The 22004-nt window shown below is 36.0% G+C and overlaps 1 protein-coding gene across 1 annotated transcript in view; it reads left to right on the forward strand.

Moving 5' to 3' along the window:
• LOC123678526 (forkhead box protein L2-like) overlaps positions 1-22004 on the forward strand; it is a 60563-nt gene that overhangs the window by 26962 nt on the left and 11597 nt on the right. Inside the window, exon 2 of the mRNA XM_045615594.1 lies at positions 2105-2207. Coding sequence (XP_045471550.1) covers positions 2105-2207 — 103 coding nt within the window. The remainder of the gene's footprint in view (positions 1-2104; positions 2208-22004) is intronic.

The following is a 22004-nucleotide window of genomic DNA, read 5'->3' on the forward strand; positions in this document are numbered from 1 at the left end:
CAATAAAAGGGGAGATAACAAATCATATTGTGAAATTAGCAGTATTTTCTATAGGCTTCTTTCATATTTTTCGAGACACTCAGAGATCGGATATCAAAAAGTCTAGACTCTAGATTACAGGTTGCTGTCTTCTTCAATTAAATTGGATTCGCGATAATTCATATGCATGTATAAGTTTCAACGTTTACTATGCTACTAAGCAAATTTCAGAATTGGAAAATTGTCACTTGAAACCTTCAATTAAGTTCGTTAAACTTTTATGGTGTGATTCAAGTCAGCATATCACTTGTGCATAACAGAATAGCAGGTGTTAGAACATAATTTACATTTGAATTGAATGACTTCAAACATGAAGGAAACAGAGATTCGAAGAAAAAATCCTCAGTCTTATCAAATAGAAATTTTGAAAACCCCATATCTGAAATTACTCAAAATATCTTCATATTCGGCTATCTAGACTAAAATCTATTGAATTATAGCTACAGTACAATATTATAAGGATAAATGGAACCCTTGGGGGCCCCAGAACTGTATAAAGGTATATCCAAGGGTTCAATTGGCTCATGTATAAATGAGCGTTCAGAAGGTTTTGAGTTCACATCAGTGCTACCCTCATTTTTTTTTTCAATATTGTGCTTGAATTTCCTCTTAATCTAATAAAGCAATCAACAAAAAATTTTGTGTAAAGCTTGAAATTTTATTTTATATTCATATATTGGTTTTTTTCGATATTCTTCTTGAATTTTATGTTTCTGACGACGATATCAACACAAAATGTTGATGTATATCCGGAAGAGTAGAGGACCAAGTATAGATCCCTGTGGGACCCCGGCGGGAACCATTTCTATCCTGGTCTCTGAACCATTCCAGTAAGTGACCTGTTCTTGCTTCTGAGGAATCCACATTCTGATTGGAGAGTTTAAAATAAAAATTATTCCTGAATAATCAAGAAGCCACCCAAAAACTAAATAAAAGACAGTGTATCGAAGAGAACCCCAATAAGCATTAGTTTTAGCTTCAATAACTCGTAAAAAAGTACTTGTACTCTGAGATATTTATAAGTATTCCTTCCTATTATTTCTGACTAAATTACATTCTCATTTAGTACTTAGAATTTTTTAGAAGCTTGAAATAACTCTAAATTTTGGCGCCCTAGGCGACCGCTTACCCTGCCTAAATCCTAGCAACGATCCTGGATTACGTGATTAACATGAATTTTTATATGAAGCTTCAAATTGTTATTTTACAAATCTGTAGTTTATCGTTTGATACCATCCCTGCTTCAAATTCCAAAATTACAGGGATTGTAACGGAATGATAAAGAAATCTGTTCAGAGAACATTCGCTCAAAAATCACTCTTGTCATTTCCATCCATCTGTTGAAATTCAAATAATCATAATATTATCTCTATCATTACCTTTTACATTCAATGAAACTACTGAAAATATCGTGCAAACAGAGCTATTCAACATTCCAAAATCAAATATTCCAGAGAAGATATATAGGAACAGTAATTGGACATAGTTTGAAAATATCATAACTGTCATCGTTCCATAATATTGCAATGTAACGATGTTTTGGCAACAAGAAACGACTTATTTAACGAGAGGATTTGCTCAGTGTCATAATTCATTAAATGATCGACAATAATAACTAGGATATATTCATAGCTGAGCTTTATGTTTTCAATATATTGTTCTGGATTACTCAGCTTTTCTTTATCACTCATAATTTGGATTAATTTCAAGAAAATTTCATGAATAGTTGGGTTTGGTTCTTCTCTGATTTTCAATTAATTTCACCTCAACTCACTCGTATCAACAATTTTATGAGATTTTTCGAGTTTCTCAACTACGATTTGTAATAGTTTTGTGAGTTAGTGCGATTCATTGAAGCAAAGAAGGCTCTAATGATCACATGAATCAGGAACATTTAAGCGCTTGTTCATTCATGCGCCAATTTGGTTCTTGGAGACCACATAGACGCAAGGAATGTTTTTCAACTTGGCAAGGTTCGAAGTTTGAACGTTGACACCATGAATATCATTTATTTTGTCAGTTTTGTACAATTTACATATTTGACTGATATATTTCATTTTTTTAGGATATTTTGACTATGGAACTTCATAAAATAAAGCTAGAACCAGATATACATCAAAGCTATCCACTCCCAGCTATGTCTTCTTCCCTAGCACTTCAAACACATGGTAAGCAAAAAATTTATCTTATGAAATAATGAGTTTCGACTCTTTCAACAACCCATCTTGATTACCATCAACATAAATCTGTTGTTTGCTTGGTTTTCAGTATTTTATGGTCGAATATGAGGTGAATTCAAAATCAAATTACCTAAAAATATATCAATTTCTTCGAAATTGTTACTGTACTTCATCATATATTCTTCAAGCTTTCCTATACCTATCTATGAAGAAAACAACACTTTTTTTGATATTGGAACTTAAAGATTCCTTACATCTCGTTGCAGGTATTGGATAACCTGAAATGTTTGTTAAAGTCTGCTCGACTTTGCTCTTCATCAAGGAAAGCTCGGTTTCTTATTAATTTTATAACCTCATTGAGAGTTGATATTGCCTAAGTGATAACCCTAGCAACCTCTGATAAAATGTGTTACATACGCAGATATCTCCATTTCGACCAAAATAGGTTGTTTTGATTCCCCCATGAAGGAAAAAGCCTTGGGAATCACGCACTATATAAATATATTTCGAAGAAAGCTTTCAATTAATCTGATATGCAAAGTGGAAATGTCAAGGTTGTGGATACCTCGAATTAGGATATGTAAAAAATATATTTTTAATTGACATTAATAATCAAATATTTCAACGGGAGTTTTTCTTTTATTTTCAATCTGGCAGATTGCCTTAATGAAAAAAAAAACCTATATTCCTAATTTAAGTATCAGATTTATTTAAATTCTTAAGTTTGCACCCCACGTAAGGACAGAAATTTTCTGGTTTGGAGAACCATCTTCTCGTTCGTTTTTGGTTAAACAGTGCTTTGCCTGAAAAGGTGATGTGTTACCTAACAAGATTTTCATAGAACACTATCGGTTCTCTTAACTGGCAGAAGTTCTGAACTTCTGAGGAGTCTCACTTGCAGAGTGTCCGAATAAAATTGAAAAAAAAGGGAAAATCACTAAATCTACACCGGCGTGAGAAGACACAGAAATGTATACAAGAGCACAATTAGCGCAAAAATGAGCGAGCTCTCGAAAGCTCCTGACTTAACGTCAACCCTTTTCGATTTTTTTTCATATTCTGCTTGAATTTTCTATAATTATGAAGACGCAATCCACAAGAAATTTCGCACAAAGCTTGAGTTGGTTAATTTCTACACACACGTAAACTCTCGACCTGCTTTTCAGCTTATTTGTGTTTTGTTGATATGATATCGAATTATATGTTAATTGAGGATAACTAAACATTCCATTCTTCGTTATTGTTGAGTTTAGTTTCTAAATTTTTTTTCGTAAATACGACCTGATATTATCTCAATTTGACACACCGTCAAAATTGAGGCAACGGAAAAAATCACAAAGAAGTTTCCTCTACATTGTAGCTTGATTCCTCTAGAAAATAACTATTCAGATGTCGTCCTGTTACTTCGTTTTTGTTATATACAAGGCCATAAAGGCGAATGAAAAGTGAAAAGTGAGCTGGACACCCTGTGGAGTTATTCGTTGACATGTTGACAGATTCGAATGATTATGAACACTCAGATGTTGCTTCATCTTTTCTGAACATTTCCTCGTTTTAGTAATTGGGATATCTTAATTTTAATAGAAATTACAGAACGATCATAACAAACCATGTCACTCACTTTGATTCGAGGTTAATTCTCTTAGTTTATCAATAATTATTAGAGTAATTACACGTTCTCGAAATTATCAGAAAAATTTTTCACAAGAAAATAATTTTAGATACACAGGCCACAGGATTATTTACCGCGATGGCCTATTAGACGTTTATGGAAAACTGATCAAAATTCTGTGCTGAAAATTTGCATGTTGGGTTTTGAGACAATGACCTTTCTCACTAAAATATTTTCTGATCTCTACAACTTCCGGTTATACCGGAAACAGAAAACTATTCTTCCTTATTTCAAATGACACACCTAGTATATTATTGCATTATCATATATCTTTTTTGATGACAATTTCAGCTATATGCTATAGTTTGGGTAAAAACTCAACAATTAATGAGTTAATGGGATTCTTAAAAAAAATGATTGCGACGAGGACTCATATTTAATTGAATATTTTTGCAGAAAATGTTTTTTTCGAAAAAACCTGATTATTTTCGATTCTGATAATACGTAGTATTGTAAGACTGTTTGCAGTTTGAATAAAAAATGTACAGTGTTGTTTTAAAAAGATCATGAACTAGGACAACTCAAATTCATCATAACACAAGATTTTCAGATCAGAAACTATATTTTTTTTTTTATTTCAGTCGATTTTACGTACAAAAATACTGGGGAGTGGGGGTTACTTAGGCAAACCCTATACTTAAAATGAATACTTCAAGAGTTATCGAGGAAGAACTTTAAATGAGGAAAACCGCAATTCCTATCTGCGTGGAATAGTCTGTGACTTCCGGTAAAATCAGAAAGAAACTGAAATTTAATAACTTAATTTCAAGAATTGTAATGAATTAATTGAAAATTGTATTGGTTTATGGATTTCTCAACGATCCCAACGAAAAATTAGTTATAATTCATGAAATGTGAAATTTAGTTATCCAAACGTAGAATGTTACTTTCTTTCTGTTTTCACAAACTACTCCATATAATTAGGAATTGCGGTTTTTTCTCATTTAAAGTTCTTCCTAAATAACTTCTGAAGTATTCATTTTAGATAGGTATAGATTTTTGTAAGTAGAATCTATTGAAATGAAAAAAATAAAGGTTCTAATTTGAAAATCTTGAGTTTTGATAAATTTTAGTTGTCCAAGTTCATGATCTTCTGATGAACAATGTATATTTTTGGTCCAAACAACAAACAGTCTTATAATACTACGTATTTGAAGAATCGAAAATGAAAAAAATTTTCTACAAAATAACTTTTTAGTAACTCGGATGTAGTCCAATCTGGCCGTCCAATTTTCGATGGCTTTTTCCAACATTTGTGGCCGTATATCGGCAATAACACGGCGAATATTGTCTTCCAAATGGTCAAGGGTTTGTGGCTTATCCGCATAGACCAATGACTTTACATAGCCCCACAGAAAGTAGTCTAGCGGTGTTAGATCACAAGATCTTGAAGGCCAATTCACAGGTCCAAAACGTGAAATTAGGCGGTCACCAAACGTGTCTTTCAATAAATCGATTGTGGCACGAGCTGTGTGACATGTTGCGCCCGAGGTTGCGCCGTCTTTTTGGAACCACAGCTCCTGGACATCATGGTTGTTCAATTCAGGAATGAAAAAGTTAGTAATCATGGCTCTATACCGATCACCATTGACTGTAACGTTCTGGCCATCATCGTTTTTGAAGAAGTACGGACCAATGATTCCACCAGCCCATAAAGCGCACCAAACAGTCAGTTTTGCTGGATGTAACGGTGTTTCGACATACACTTGTGGATTAGCTTCACTCCAAATGCGGCAGTTTTGTTTTTTGACATAGCCATTCAACCAGAAGTGCGCTTCATCGCTAAACAAAATTCGCTTATGACAGCTGTTAAATCGGTCGCCATCTTGAACAGTAATGCCAACTTAAAGTTATATACCTCGAAAAAAAACACCCTATAGAAAAACGCTCTGTTTCAGTAGTAATGTACCTATATCATTCCTTAAAAACTCTTATTCCACCTTCGGAAAAAAGTGAGCGCATAGCCCTCCTGAATTTCAGAAGGCACAGATATCGTATTACAAGCCGAGAGGCCTAATGAGCTAATGAATCTGAGCAACAACCCATCAGCCCTGGGGATTTAGGGGTGAGTTACTACATGCATCTGTATCACTTACTTACCCCAAAACATTCCGGCTATCGCTCTGAGCAATTCTTCGGTTCAGTTACCTGTAATGGGGTGACTTCCCCTATTAGGCCAATCAGTGCTAATTTATCAGTCAGTCAGTGATTTGAGTATGAAGGAAGATATTGTCCAGCGTTTCTTTTTCTGATATTCATATCGAATTACCTACTGTTTTTCAGTAGAGAGGGTTGTGATGTGAGTTGATACGTTAATGGTGCAGAAGAGTATCGAATGGTAGATTCTCACGATGATTTAGAGTTTCACGTAATTATCTTGTAATTAATCCAGGGTTTCTATAAACAATTTGAAAACATCGTAGTGTCCTTTGAAATGTTTCTTACTGCCTTTCTCTGATATTCGAAACTATTCTTTATGCTGAAATTGACCGTCATAAATCGTGTATTATCATTTCAAATTGGAGAACTCTGTTTCCAAACCGATGACAAGTAAATTGAAAATATATCAAAGACCTCTACGAATTTATAAAGACCCTGTATTTCAGAGGTTCCTTGATCCTTTTTCGCGTAGACTACTTCCAAAATTGAGTTTCATTGATCATATTGTCAATGTTTTTGATTCTCGGATGAAAAATGGTAACTTTTCGTTTTACTCGTAAGTATTTGTACAATGTACAGAGCACTGATATATTTTTAAAATATTCATGGAAAAACCTAACAAAAATCATTGCCTAAGAAGTAAAACTATAATTGATTTCAGAAATGAAACAATTTTCTCGAAGAAAAAGACAGTGGTGTAGATTTTCAATAAGAAAAGGATAATCTACAGGGTGTTTCATTGGGAAACGGAAATACTTCACAGGTGCATAGGTGGCACCAAGGCAGTTCTGGAGATACCCCATTTATTGGGTCTTACTGTCTTCGTAGCCGAGATACAGGGTGTTTTATGAATTTTGCCCGTTTCTTTCTGAGGCCATATCAAACGGAGCACCCGGTATATTTTCTTCATATTTGGCAAATATGTTCCTAATTGAGAGCCCAAACGTATCATGCAATAACCGCCTTGAAAATGCAAGTCCGTGTTAACAAAAAATTATGAATCTTTTGAATCCTCGAAACAACACCCTGTACATCGGAATTTTGAAAATATGTTTCAATATTCGGAAAAACCACTAAAAACTAAACTGAGACGTGTACTTCAAATTTTCGCGCAGACAATTTTACTGCACAAATTTTCAACGTAAAAGTTAAGTTTTTAAGAACTTGGATACCTGAAAGTGGTTTGAAGAGACTTTTAACAGTGAATTATCAAAAATATTGAATCCATAATTATTTCAAAATTACTTTGTGAGTCATTTTCATATTTGTTCGTTGGCCTCAGAAAGAAACGGGCAAAATTCATAAAACACCCTGTATCTCGGCTACGAAGACATTAAGACCCAATAAATGGGGTATCTCCAGAACCGCCTTGGTACCACCTGTGAAGTATTTCCGTTTCCCAATGAAACACCCTGTATATCTACGCCACTAGATAAATTTGACAGGAGACACTCACCCAATTCGAAACATCGCATTATCAAGACTTCACCTAAAAATTAAAACAATGAGTGTAATACTGCTTGAGTTATAATTGAAAGAGTGATTTTCTTTCAAACTTTAACACCCTCTTTCTAGAAAACCAAGCTTGTTAGGATTTATGTTTATAGGATTTATAGGTTCTATCCAACGCCAAAGTTATTGCACTAAAATCTGGCCCACCCTGTAATCCTCTTTTTTGAGATTTCAAGTTCCTATACAAATTTTTTCTACATTCATGGAAAAAGCAAAACTTTATTGAACTATATTCAGTGGAAAAAGAAGTTCTTTATTGCACTAGTGCAATAAAGTTTTTATTGCACTCGTCTGTCATTCTACTTCAACGTGCTGTCATCATGACAAACAAATATTTCAGCCTGAAGGAAATAACGATGTACAGTTACCAAGTACTAGTACCTTTACAGCAGTAACAAACCAAGAAGTGGATTTAAAAAGTACTTCACTACGAAATATTCATATTGAAAATTGCACCAATTGTTCATTCACTTTCAACATTGAGGGTAAAAATAAAGTTTGAGTTAAATTGTTCATAACGTATTAGTTCCTGTTTCAATGCAAATCGATATTAATAATAAAATATTCAAGTTGCGCTTTTCATTTTCCTACACCTAGTGCCGCAGCTCAATAAATCATTTTTTGCTTTTTGCATGAACGTAGAAAAAATGTTGTATGCAACTCGTGCAAAAATTGTTTATTGCACTTGTTATAAACTAAATAACTATTCATCAAGGAATTCCCAGACCACTTGTTTCTAAATATCGTATATTATAGACAGAAATCGAATTAAATGAGATTTAGAGCATAATTCAACAATAACCAAAACCGATAATCAAGAGATCCCTCGATTCTAACCAGTTAATTAATTGGGTGGCGCGATCATCAGGCATTTTTATCGAATCTTGGGGCCAAAGGCTTCGACATCATTCCAATAAACAAATATTCATGACGCTCAACTTCTCGGTTGACTTCGAGCCAGAGAGATAAGGAGAGCCTGTTATTTTTTATTCACGAGCTGCCTCTAATTTTTTCCTGTTTAAGCTTTGTTGTATAAATATTTATTCGACGAATGTATAAACCATGGCCCTGTTTGTAAATACGAGATCGATTGTCTAAGGCATTCTCCCGGTGCATTAATTTATCTGAGAGTCATTTATTCGCTATCTATTGTTTTTGAATTTGGGAGTCCTATTTGTATACAAAATGCAGCTGATATAGCTGTATTTAGATTGTGGACGATCGCGACTTTTGGTACTGCAAAAAGGAGGAAGGAAATCTATCACTAATTCTTTCATTACAAACGAAAACATTTTTCGCAAATATGAATATGATCTTTTGAGGAAGAGCAATACTAACAATTGTCAACTTCAAACAATAAAACATTTCCATTATCAGGCAAATATGTAGTAGAAAAGGCTATAGAATACAGAAATCCCACATATATGTGCTTTATAGACCTCATCAAAGCGTTCGATAGGCTAAGACTAAGTGACGTAGTTGATATTCTTAAAAAAAACATGTGCCGAGAAATATAAAAGATATCATAACACAACTAAATCACAATACATCTACCCACATATTAGGTATTTAATCAAAAACTGACAAAGGAAATTAAAACACCAACAGGTATTCGACAAGGAGACGAACAGAAAATAACAAGACAATAAGTCTTAGAAAAAGAGGAAGAAGAAGACTACCTAGGCATACAAGTTACCTCAAGTCAAAATAAAACTAATGAAGTAAATGAGCAAGCCAATAAAGCCAGCCGAATATCAAGCGCACTTCATGACATCATCTGGAACAAAACCAATTAATATGAATAAAAGCTCAAAAGTTAAAATATACAAAACCGGTGTCAGAGCGGTATTCACATACGCTATAGAAACGAGAGCTCACAACAAGAGAACGAAAAATATCCTTTGAACAACGGCAATAAAAACACTCCGAAACATCTCAGGGTACACATTAAGAGACAGAAAATAAAACACGGACATAAGGCACGAATGTAAGGTGAAAGACTAGAGGAAGACTAGTAAAAATCGCTGAGATGCTGTACCCCGGACTCGGCACCTTTTAGGAAGACCTTCAAAGAAATGGAAAGATTCGTGGTCTTCAATATCTAAGGAAAACTGAGAGTTGGATAATACAGGCCTAAGGCTTACAATACGTGGAAGAAACAGAAGAAACAGTAAAACATGTTTAGATAAATCTCAATATTGGTAGAGAAAATGTAAACGGGTCACATGCTATACAAGATCACAGATAAAACCCTCAGCAAAAATTCTTTCTCCCCATATAGGTGTAGTGATTGGTTTGTGTATTTGATTACAGAATAAGATGACATATTCATATTGGAGGGCTTCTTCTTCATCCAAACAAAATATTTTTGGTCCTTCCTTTTTACCAAAACTTGGTGAAGCATATAGATATTATAATTGAATCTGGAAACAAAGAAGAAAATAACCAAAAGGGAGTAATAAATGTTATAGTTACCATTATGTTAAAGTTATCGATCCATTCTACAAAAGAATCTGAAATTGAATGGATAGCTTGAAAACCACCATGAAATTCATAAATTGAACGACTATTCACCCAGTGCTCAATGGTTTCTTCTAAGCCACACTCACATAGTGGATTTTCGATAAAATGCCATTTGCAACGACTATGCCCACTATGACCAGTCCTAAGTCGATTTAAAGTACACCAAATTCTCGTAGGAAGATTGAGACCTGGAACTTTCTCCGCAGGATCAACGATTAGACCTCTGTTGGAGACATTATTATTATTATTATTATTTGAACTGGGGTCGTTATGGTTCGTTAAGCCTTCCGGGAACTGCGACCAATGTAGATCTTTTCTTCTCTACCCTACTCATTCATGGAAACCCAAGGAGGTCGTCAATGACGTTAATAAAACTGACAACCTCCTTAGGGGCCTTGGCCGTTACCTCTCTGGTATCCAGGACCGGCTTACCCATGTGAATGGTTCTCAGGCCAGCCAGCTCCGGACACTTGCATACCATGTGGTCGGCTGTTTCTGCTTCCGATCCACAGAGCCTGCTGACTTTCCCATAAGGTACAAATAATGTTTGTACCGACAGTGCTCCGTCAGCAGTCCCACCATCACCCGAAGATCAGCTCGTGACAGCTTTGAGAGCTTTTTGGCGTAGGTAGGTGAAATCGTCACGAATTTCTTTGCCTGAACAAGTCTAGGAGTGTCCAGTAGATTATCCTGTTGTTCAACTCCTATAGCTGGACCGCAGCTTTATATTGGTCTTTTTCTAGCCCACAGAAAGGCTCAGGTCCAGCAGGTGTTAACCTTGATGCACTTTCTGCAAGTTTATCAGCTTTTTCATTTCCTTCAAACACACAGTGCCCTGGTACCCATAGTAGAGTTACCTTATTTCCTCTGGGCAGTTGCTTTATGGTGTTACGGCACTCTCAAGTCAGCAGAAACCCCTGGCAACACGATTCCAGGGATCTCAGCGTGGTTTGGCTGTCCGTGGTAATGTAGATATACGCCCCCTTGAGGTTAATTTTGAGACACTGCTGAGCGCATACGTAAACAGCCATTATCACGGTCTGTAGAATCGAGGGCTCACTTCCCAGGGCTTTAGAGATCCTCAGTTTAGGTCCATATATCCCAATGCCAGTACCTCTCTCCTATTTTGATCCATGGGTGAACCATATGGATGACTTTTTGTCCAGGCGATTTACGAGACTTATTGCACTAGGACGGTCATTTATAACCGTTTCAAAGGGCATTTCAAAATCGTAGGTGGTTGGCATAACATCCGATGGTTTTGCGAGGAGCTTTGAATCTAATTGATTCAGTATCCTCATATGTCCAACCCAGTTTCCAGGAAGGAGCTTTTCATTAAGGGAAATTCTTAATACTTCCAGTAGGTTACATTTCCTCAGATGTAGATGTAAGGGAGGCAAGTCCAGTATGACCTCCAGCGCTGCTGTGGGAGCTGTGCGCATAGCTCCTGTGACACTGATGCACTCCAGCCTTTGCAGTTTCTGCAACCGGCTACGTGTGGTGGCCTCCTCGGTTTTTGTCCACCATTCTATAGATGCATAGGTGACAATAGGGCGTAATTATTGATTTGTGTATTTGATTACAGATTAAGCTGACATATTTATATTAAAGGACTTGTTCATCCTAACAAAATCTTTCCTATCCCTCCTTTTCACCAAAAATCTGAAACTGAATGCATAGCTTGGAAAAATCAGTATAATAGGCCTTAAAATAAAAGGCCAGCACTGGGCGGAGAGGTTAACATTTAGATGAACAAACGCATAAGCTCAAAGTTCAAATCAAATAACATTGAATAATTACTCACCACTCCAAATGAACGTAACATTGAATATTAATCAGCCAATTTTTTTTTCTGATACAATAAACCAAATTCCGAGTAATATAGAGAGTTATACTGATGGTGGTAAAAACCTTGATTAGCTTCAAAATCCTCAATCGACACATTATCAGCTTGGCATTCTAATACACTCCCATTCAGCGATGAACTTCTTTTCCAAGAAACGCATTTATCGTCTCAATTTAATCTAAACAACCAGTCATTTATTTCACAGAAAATCATGGCGTCAAGCTTCTATCAATATCGCTTTCCTAGAACGGATACCTGAAATATATACTGTCACTCGTCAGAATTATTATTGGTCTCAAATCGATATGGATATTTTCAGCTGTGCAAAAATTGCAAGATGTAAAATTGAAAACGAACTGTAATTTTTGTAGTGGTGTGATGCAAGGCTTTCGCTCTGTTACTCAATAAGCTCTTGTTTCTTTATTTTGAACTTGTGGAAATGTTTCTTACCCAGTACCCAGTCGTGATGATCTTGGATATTCTCAAATGGTCCCGATATGTTGTAGAGAGAATAGCTTAGAGAATTAGCTATATAACTTGGTGCGGGCCTGTGCAGACAGGCCTGAGGTCTTGAATCTACTGTGGAGCATTGGCATACACCTCATCTTTCACGGGGCAAAGAAAAAAGTCAAAAGGTTTTAAATCACAAGATCTCGTTGGCCAATTGTGATCACCTCTTCGAGAAATAATATAGCCAGGATACTTTTCCTGCAGAATTGCTTGTTTCGTTCCCTGTGTGGCATTTAACACCGTCATTTCGAAAATAAACGTCGTATACATCATTATCTTCCAATTTCGGCCATATAAAATCATTAAGCATAGCATAATTCCCAAGATCGATAGGGAATCGACAAACTTGGATTTTCGTCAACACTACGGGCTATAGCAGCAACATTCTCAGTGCTTTTTGACCAACGCAAAAAATTACTATTCTTCACATCGCGAACTTGTCCCAACAGCTCAATTTTTTCTACCAGTTTCACTATTGCTGGCCGAAAAGCTGCTTCACGACGACCCAAATGTGCTTCAGCATTGCAAACTGGGACTGCAGAATTTTCACTATTTTTGTAGTGAATTTCAACAATTTAAATGGGTTGTTAAAGCATGTACCGTTCCATTTTAAGTAATGGCGTAGTTTCTACATGTCAAATACGAAAAGATTATAGCTTTCCAGATAATGGGCTATTCAAAATGAAACATCTTATTGCAATACCATTCAGTCCAAAAAAAATTACGACATTTATAAATTGAAATTTATTCATATAAAAAATGTCTTTAAATTCCTATTTCAAATATGCATGGTGAACAGAATGTCATAAACATCAAAAGTCATGGCCCCCTATATCAACTCTCAACTTGTCAAATTTATATATGTCAAATTTGTTAGTACACATTGAGGAAATATTCTCTTACTGAAAATGACTTATTAAGCAAATCGAAAAGTCCCCGGTCTGATGCACAGATGGCGGTGCAAGTATTGAATCTATTTGATTTTTCAGTTAGTACCAACCTTCAAACGATAGGTGTCAAAATTTGACAGCAGAACTACCATTAGTTATTGAGATATTGCGTTGTGGATGTAGCTACTTTTGTTATTTGAAAAAAGACGGAAAAAAATAAATTCGTGTGCTGATAAAATATTGGTTTTTGAAGGGAAAAAATACAGTTGAAGCAAAATCTTGGCTTGATGAATAGTTTCCGGGATCTGAACCAGGAAAATCAACCATCATTGATTGGTATGCTAAGTTTAAATGTGGTGAAATGAGCACCGAAGACGGTGAACGCAGTGGACGCCCAAAAGAGGCTTTCACCGACGAAAAAATCAAAGAAGTTCACAAAATAATTTTGAATGACCGTAAATTGAAGTCGATTGAGATAGCAGGCATTGTGAAGATATCATCTGAACGTATACATCATATCATTCGTGAATATTCGTACATGAGAAAGATGTGTGCAAAATGGGTGCCGCGCGAGATCACAATCGATCAAAAGCAACAACGTCTTAATGATTCTGAGCAGTGTTTGAAGCTGTTTAAGTGCAATAAACCTGAATTTTTGGTCAATATGTGACGATGGATGGAACATGACTCAATCATTTAAATCTGGAGTCCAATCGATAGTCAGCTGAGTGGACTGCACACGATGAACCGAATCCAAAGCGAGGAAAAGCACAACAGTCAGCTGGCAAGGTTATGGCGTCAGTATTCAGGGATGCGCAAGGTATAATATTCATTGATTACCTCCAAAAGGACCAGACCATCACCAGTGATTATTATATAACGTTGTTGGATCGTTTAAAGAATGAAACGGCCCAATTTGAAGAAAAAAAGGTGCTGTTTCATCAAGACAATGCGCCGTGTCATAAATCAATAAAATCAATGGCAAAATTGCATGAATTGGGCTTTGAATTGCTTCTGCATCCACCGTATTCGCCAGATCTGACCCCCAGCGACTTTTTCCTGTTCTCGGACCACAAAAGAATGCTCTCTGGAAAGAAATTTAGCGCCAATGAAGAAGTAATCGCCGAAACTGAGGCTCATTTTAGAGCAAAAGACAAATCGTAGTACAAAAATGGTATCGAAAAGTTGGAAGATCGCTATAATCGCTGTATCGCCCTCGAAGGTAACTACACTGCGCAAAAAAATTAACACACATTCTGAAAATCTCAATTTTAATGAAAGTTAACTCTTAATTGACTTTACAACTTATTTTTTATGTTCTCTCGGGAAGGTTTTGAACGAAACAAGACACATTTAATGGAAGAAAAATTCAGGATTTCACCGAATCTTATGTGAAAGAAGAAAAATAAACAATTTTCAAAATACTGGAATGCTGATAAGTGATTTAATACTTAGTATTTCCACCCCTTCCGTTGATTACAGCTCGGCAACGACGGTTCATACTCAAAATGAGTGATCTTAAAATGTTCTGATCTAATCCTTCCCAGATTTCTCTGAGTTGGATTCCTAAGTCATTAAGAGTAGCTGGATAATGGATGTATGGGGCAAATGGAACTACATGCTCTTCAAGAATGTTCCTTATATACCTATCAGCATTCATAGCTCCATTATCAACGACCACTAGGTCTGTGCGAGCAGTCAAAGATATTCCACCCCATACCATAATCGATCCTCCCCCGAAACCAGTAGTATTCAGGAAATTGCACTGAGCATATCTTTCATATGGACGTCTGTATAGAAGGGAACGTCGATCACAATGGTAGATGCAGAATCTAGACTCATCTGTGAAGAGAACTCTTTCCCAATCAGCCTCTTCCCAATGGATATGCTCTCTCGCAAAATCCAAACGCGCCCTTCGATGGCAGTTGTTACCCGTGGTCTTCGGACATTCATACCTGTCTCCCTGAATCCTGAATCACTGCAACATTCTGGACACACTTGTAATGGAAACTCCAAACCTTTCTGCAATTCTTGTGTATGTCCACCCTTCTTCTCGCAAAACTACCGCTTGGGCACATTCCTCTTGGGTCAAATTGCGTGTTTCGCGTTGCATAGCGATCGAGTGTAGAAAATCAAACGAAAGAAAAACTATTGATCACTAGAATTGATCGAGAACAACTGATTTCAGAATGGAGCCAATACATTCAAAATCTGATAATCTCAATTTTTTTATTCCTGCTGGGAAAAAACATCTGTATTGAAGAAAAACGTTGAAAGTGGATAACATATGCATGCATAATAAAAATAATTATCATTGAGAACACCTTCAGTTGTGGAATAAATTTGAGATTTCCATAATGTGCGTTAATTCTTTGGCGCAGTGTATGTTGAATAATAAAATCGAATTTTGCCAAAAAAAAATGTGTTTTATTATGGTAGACCGGGGACTTTTCAAATGGCCTGTTATGCTCCCTTCAAGAACTACGAGGTCTTGCAGCATCCGACAACCAGGCATACCATTTGTTCGGAAATAAATCGACAATTTCGGTGTTTAAAAAAACCGTAGGCGTCGCAACCGGGGTGTACTTGTTGATATTTTCTGCACGAGGTCTGGTGGCGCCTTGAACCATATTATTGTTTTTAATGTTCGGTAAGTCGCCTCCATTTAATGGTGTCAAGAACGTGACTCAAAGCGTGCTGCATCCAGCAGCGCTCACCCCAACGTACAATGGCCCGTTTTGTTATTATGACATAGGTATGAATTACACCATGATTAATACGTATACATGTACAAGTCGTTCGGTTATAACTGACCAGGACCAGCCAGGATCGAATTACCGGCTTTGTGTTTCGAGTTATAAAATTAAAATGCATTTGATGTTTCAACAACTACAGCTTCGCGTAGCCACGTTTGACCTTTTTTTTTGGGTTGTTTTTATGGGCTGCTCTAAGGGTGCACACAGATGTTTCATTCGGTTTCGATGGGAGGAAGTTGATATTAATACCGATGGAAATCATTGCCAATGAGTTATAATTAATTTACCTTAAAGGATATCTGAAGAATTCAAAAAAGTACTTTTGAGTGCACGTTCATTTATGCGCTTGTTGGAGATCACAACTGTTGAATATTATATAAGATGTAGTTTATTATTATTTATCTACTCCTATTGAATTATATATTCATTATTCAACTGCTTTTGAGCAATAAATAGTATCTATTAACAAACATCGTGAGTTATAATAACTCACTATAATAAATCGGAAAATATGGATCTGTGCTTGTATACTTCTCTGCTTCTATTCGATTGGCCGAAAGGGAACATTCCATTATTGTTATTGAGGGGAGGAATGTCCGAGGGAATGTCACTTTAATAATTTTGACGTTTTCAAATTGAGTTGATATCTAATTATTGTGAATGTTTTGCTGAAAACGATTAATTCAGATAGTAAAGATGAAATATTATATACCTAGGTATACATTTCCAAAAGACAAACAGCTAATGTTACCATACATAATTACTTGCCCGAAAAAAATATAAAGGAGTTTGTAGCAGTAAGGTCATTAAGTCGTCGTTTACAGGGAATGTTTTTTGGTATATTTTAATGCATTTTTATAGGCAATTATTAAGGGTTTTCAATATAGTTCTACGTCTCTACTCTGTACTGGATTCGAGCTAGCCGAAGCTAGTTCGATTGTGATTGGTGACACTAAGTTTCCATCTCTCTTGTAGTCGGGATCGAGCACATATGTTTATTTCCCGTTCCTTCTGTCTATATTCTAAGTCTGTATTTCTTTCTAAGTATTTATTGATATAGTCGTAGATAAAGTATAGTATTCAACTTGCGGTAATTGTCATAACTCACTTGATGAATTACAGCACTCGCCTTCGGCTCGTGCTGCAAACTTCATCTGCGTGAGTTATGACCTACATTACCGCTCGTTGAATAATATACTATTACATCACTAACTTGTCCGACAACTCAAATTTTTCCAAGAGTTTCACTATTGCTTGCCCAGAAGGTGCTTCACGAAAACCCAAAAGTGATTCAGTTTTGCAAGCTGTAACTAAAGAATTTTCACCATTTTCATAGTGAATTATAACAATTTCGATACGTTTACGTAATGACATTGTTTTCATGGGTCAAATGTCAAAAATGACAGCTGCCCAGATAGCGGGATATTCAAAATTATTGGAAAACCTCTTTACATCAACACTTGAATTGTGAACTCGGTCGGATATATTGTCAACTCAGAGTAATATAAAACCATGGATAGAGGGAGCATATGTCAATTTTAGTAAGCAAATTTTGTCCCCAATATAAACTATCAAATTTGACATAAAGCGCGCAAAATTGAAAACATATCAGTGTTAGGATATTTCACTCAATTCGCGAGTTTCTCCACAAAGAACGCACTTCTTATGTCTCATAATGATGGTTAATCAACGTTTCATATTAACTCAATATACAGGGTGTTTCCTAAACATGCGGCAAAAATTCAGGGGGTTGTTCCTTGGACTATTTTAAGCATGTTTTGTCCTTGGATGATTTTTGAAAAACCTTTTTGTTTCGAAGATACAGGGCGAACAACATTCTTCATATTTTTAAAATTAATAATAGTTTAAATAAAAATGCGTACCGCACTGTGTTTACTAAGTAGGTACAATTTATTTTTAAATTTGTTTAACAACATTCCAATTACTAAAAACGGCCAGTTTTTTGACTAAAAATTGATAAGTGCAGATGGTAAAGGAATACAGATTAAACACGGTTTTCATTTGAATTCGTTTTGTGATGTATTAGCAATTAACATTTTATCTTTGACTATTATGAATCGCTATACAAACACCGAGATGACTGACATGCATTTCATTTATGGACTTGCTGATGGAAATTCATTAAAAGCTAGGAGGTTGTACATTGAACGATTTCCTGGGCGTAATATTCCTGACAGAAAATTGTTTCAAAATATTCATCAACGTCTGCATGAAACAGGCGCATTGAAAAAAATGGGGGGACCAGGAAAACCAAACACAGTAAGAACGGTGGAACTGGAAGAGAATGTGCTGGACATGATCGAAGAAGACCCTAGTACTTCTACTCGAAAAATTTCCAATACTTTGAATGTGAGTAATAAGACTGTTTGGAAAATTCTTAAAGACAATTTGTTATACCCATACCATATGCAACGCGTTCAGGCACTTATTCCTACTGATTTTCCCCCACGTATTGCATTTTGTCAATGGCTTTTAACCACATTAGTTCAAATTCCTCAATTACTGACGCTGATTCTTTTTACCGATGAAGCGAATTTCTCAAGAAATGCAATAAGAAATTTTCATAACAACCATGTATGGGCCGACGAAAATCCACATGAGGTAATTGAAGATCGTTTTCAACATCAGTTCTCATTGAATGTTTGGGTTGGTATTGTGGGTGACTGCCTAATAGGGCCGATATTTTTACCAGAAAGACTTACCGGGGACGTGTATCGCAACTTTTTAGAACAAACGTTACCTCTGTTTTTGGAGGATGTACCATTGGCAATAAGACATGCAATGTGGTTTATGCACGATGATGCACCAGCGCATTTTAGTTTGGTTGCTCGTGAGTTTTTAACATTAACATACGGAGATCGCTGGATTGGAAGAGGTGGACCTCATTTATGGCCTGCTCGTTCCCCGGACTTAAACCCCTTAGATTATTTCCTATGGGGCCATCTAAAATCATTAGTTTATACCACTCCAGTAGAAAATGTGGAAGACTTGCGAAATCGGATCATTGCTGGGTGTAACTTAATGAGAAATGATCCTGGTGTTTTTGAAAGGGTTCGGCAGTCAATGAGGAGAAGATTGGATGCTTGTATGCTGGCTAGAGGTGGTCATTTTCAACAGTTTTTGTAGGTTGAGTTGAATTTTCATGTAATTTTTCATAATAAAATGTTATTATCTGAAATTTTGTTTCACCTATATCTTCGAAACAAATAGGTTTTTCAAAAATCATCAAAGGACAAAATATTCTTAGAATAGTCCAAGGAACAACCGCCTGAATTTTTGCCGCATGTTTAGGAAACACCCTGTATATTGAAATAAATACCTAAATATGTCAGAAATTCAGAAAACAAACTTCAAGCGCGCCAAACGACGTGAAACAACCAATAACACTAGGAGAGCAGAAGTTGCCAACCCTGGATTTCAGCAGGTAGATACAGAAAGAAATGAATATTCCGCTTATTATAAATTCGACAATTAGGAAAAATATCGGATTCCAAATATTCAAATTTGCATATGTAATCGGGAATCACTCAAATAAATATATTTCATTCAATATAATATACATTCATAACGATATAATGAAATTGTGGATTGGAAAATATATCACAATCCGACAACGTAATCTAACCATGATGGGGACATGTAAAAATTGCGTATACTCCCTCTATCTATGTTCATTACTCTTTGATTGTCACTGAAATATTAAGTTTTTCGAAATTCTGCTCTTAATTTTTATGGTTCTAATAAAGCACTAAAATTATGCACAAATCTTGATATTGTTGTTATATATCACCCTGCAGAATCTACAACCCATCTAATACATATTTTGTCAAATATATAGTGATGTAGACCATTTATTTATTAATACCTACATATTTTGTTATTCAAATATGAGTACCTAATTGTTTCACTATATTCTTCTTGAATCTTCTCTGGTTCTGATGATGCAATTCATATGAAATTTTGCATAAAGCTTGGAGTAGTTATTTTACATGTAAATACAAAGATTCATCTCGATGGAAATCTTAATTTGGAAATTATCTGGAAAACAAAAATTTTAAACGATCATATTGACGGAAGAACTAATCGCAGGTTACCAATCAATGAATTCAACTGCATCATCCAAGATCTGATCCTAACCTAAAAACTCCAAGTTTTAAGCTTATCCAGACTTATGATGTTCACAGACGGAATAATATAGCTCTGAACGCTTCGAGAGGTGAAAGCAGTTCAGTCGTAAATATTAATATATTGTTGTTAAAATGCTGAACTGGAAGTTCATGGTGTTCTTTAGTCACTCCACTCCTACTTATTTGTGAAACACTCCATTAACTTTATATGTGGTAAATGGACTGTGTATTGAATAAGTCACGGTAAATTTGTAAAATGTATGGCCCTTTAGTGTGACGAAAGAACTGCACCTGAAATCGAAAGGTGTTATTACGCACCATGAAATTTCATTTTGCTGAATAAAATATAGGTATAATCTTTTAACAGATGGGCACCCACTTAATCATTAAAATCAAATTGAATAAACAGAGTGATGAAGTGATTCAAACAAAATCAGGTTAATCATAACAAAGTGATAAATACTCGAGAGAAAATAGATACCTAGCTCAATGAATTTCTTCGAAACTAGACGATTTTCTGGCAAAAGTCGATGTAAATTCTAAAACCGAATATCGTTTTGGAGGTGACCTGACAAAGAAAATGCAGCACCCAAAAGGAGCTGTTTAAATTTTTATTTTTTTTTTTTAAACATAGATAGTATAGCAAGGAGTAAACGATTGAAATTTGGAGACAAAACGAAGGGTTCGCGATTTTTTTAATAAATTATTTAATAATGTGTTTGTCCACCTCGATTCATTATACACTCCTCAACACGTCTCGGCATCGATGCAATAAAATGGTCTCTTTCTTCTTGAGAGATACTATCCCAAGCTACCTGTATTTCATGTCTCAGAGTCGCCAAAGTCCGTGGGAGCTGGGGTAAATTTCCAAGCCTTCTACCCATGATGTCCCTAACTTGATGTCCCTAATTGATCTATGAGCCAAAGTTCGGAGGATCTGGGCGGCCATGGCCAAAGATTCACATGGGTCATTTCGAAAAAGCTTTAACTAACTCTGGCAACATGGGATCGGGCATTATCTTGCTGAAATATTCTCGGGCCGGTTAAGTTAAGGGAAAACATATGGCTCCACTATTTCTTGAAGGTAACGCAGCGCTGTCAAGTTACCTTGAATAAAGACTAAATTGACCCTCGAGGTGACCTACTTGCATGTGCAGTAGCATCCCATACCATAACGCCTACTATCCGGTGTACATGCCGCTCAACATCAAATTAAGGTTCACGTCTTTCTCCCCGACATCGTCTAACCCTTCTTCGTCCATCATGTGCACCCAAAGAGAATCGAGATTCATCAGAAAAGACGACCTAATGTAATTCCACATTCCAATGTTGATTTTCTCTGCACCACTGTAATCGTTGTCGGCGAATCTCAACCGTCAGAGGTAACACAAGATGGGGTCGATAATGCTGCAGTCCAAAAGACCTTATCCGGCGGTAAACCGTTCGGATAAGGTGCCTACTATATCCTTCGATTTTGGGCATTATCAAACCACTCTTAACAACATCTCATAACAGTAGTTGGATTTCTGTTCGTACGGTTAGCGATTTCTCGAAATGACAACCCCGCCTCCCGTAGACCAATAATTCGACCTCTTTCAAATTCACTCACATGGCGATAAATTCCGCGTACACGTGCTCTAGGCATTTTAACAACAACTAAACATCGACTCTGGGTCTCCTCGGTTTGTTGTAAAATCTTAAAAACTTGCAAAAAACGACTACAGTATTTAAGTAACAAAAATTGTTAACATAAAAAAACCTTCACGAC

The sequence above is a fragment of the Harmonia axyridis genome, chromosome 4 (assembly GCF_914767665.1).
Source record: "Harmonia axyridis chromosome 4, icHarAxyr1.1, whole genome shotgun sequence".
NCBI lineage: Eukaryota > Metazoa > Arthropoda > Insecta > Coleoptera > Coccinellidae > Harmonia > Harmonia axyridis.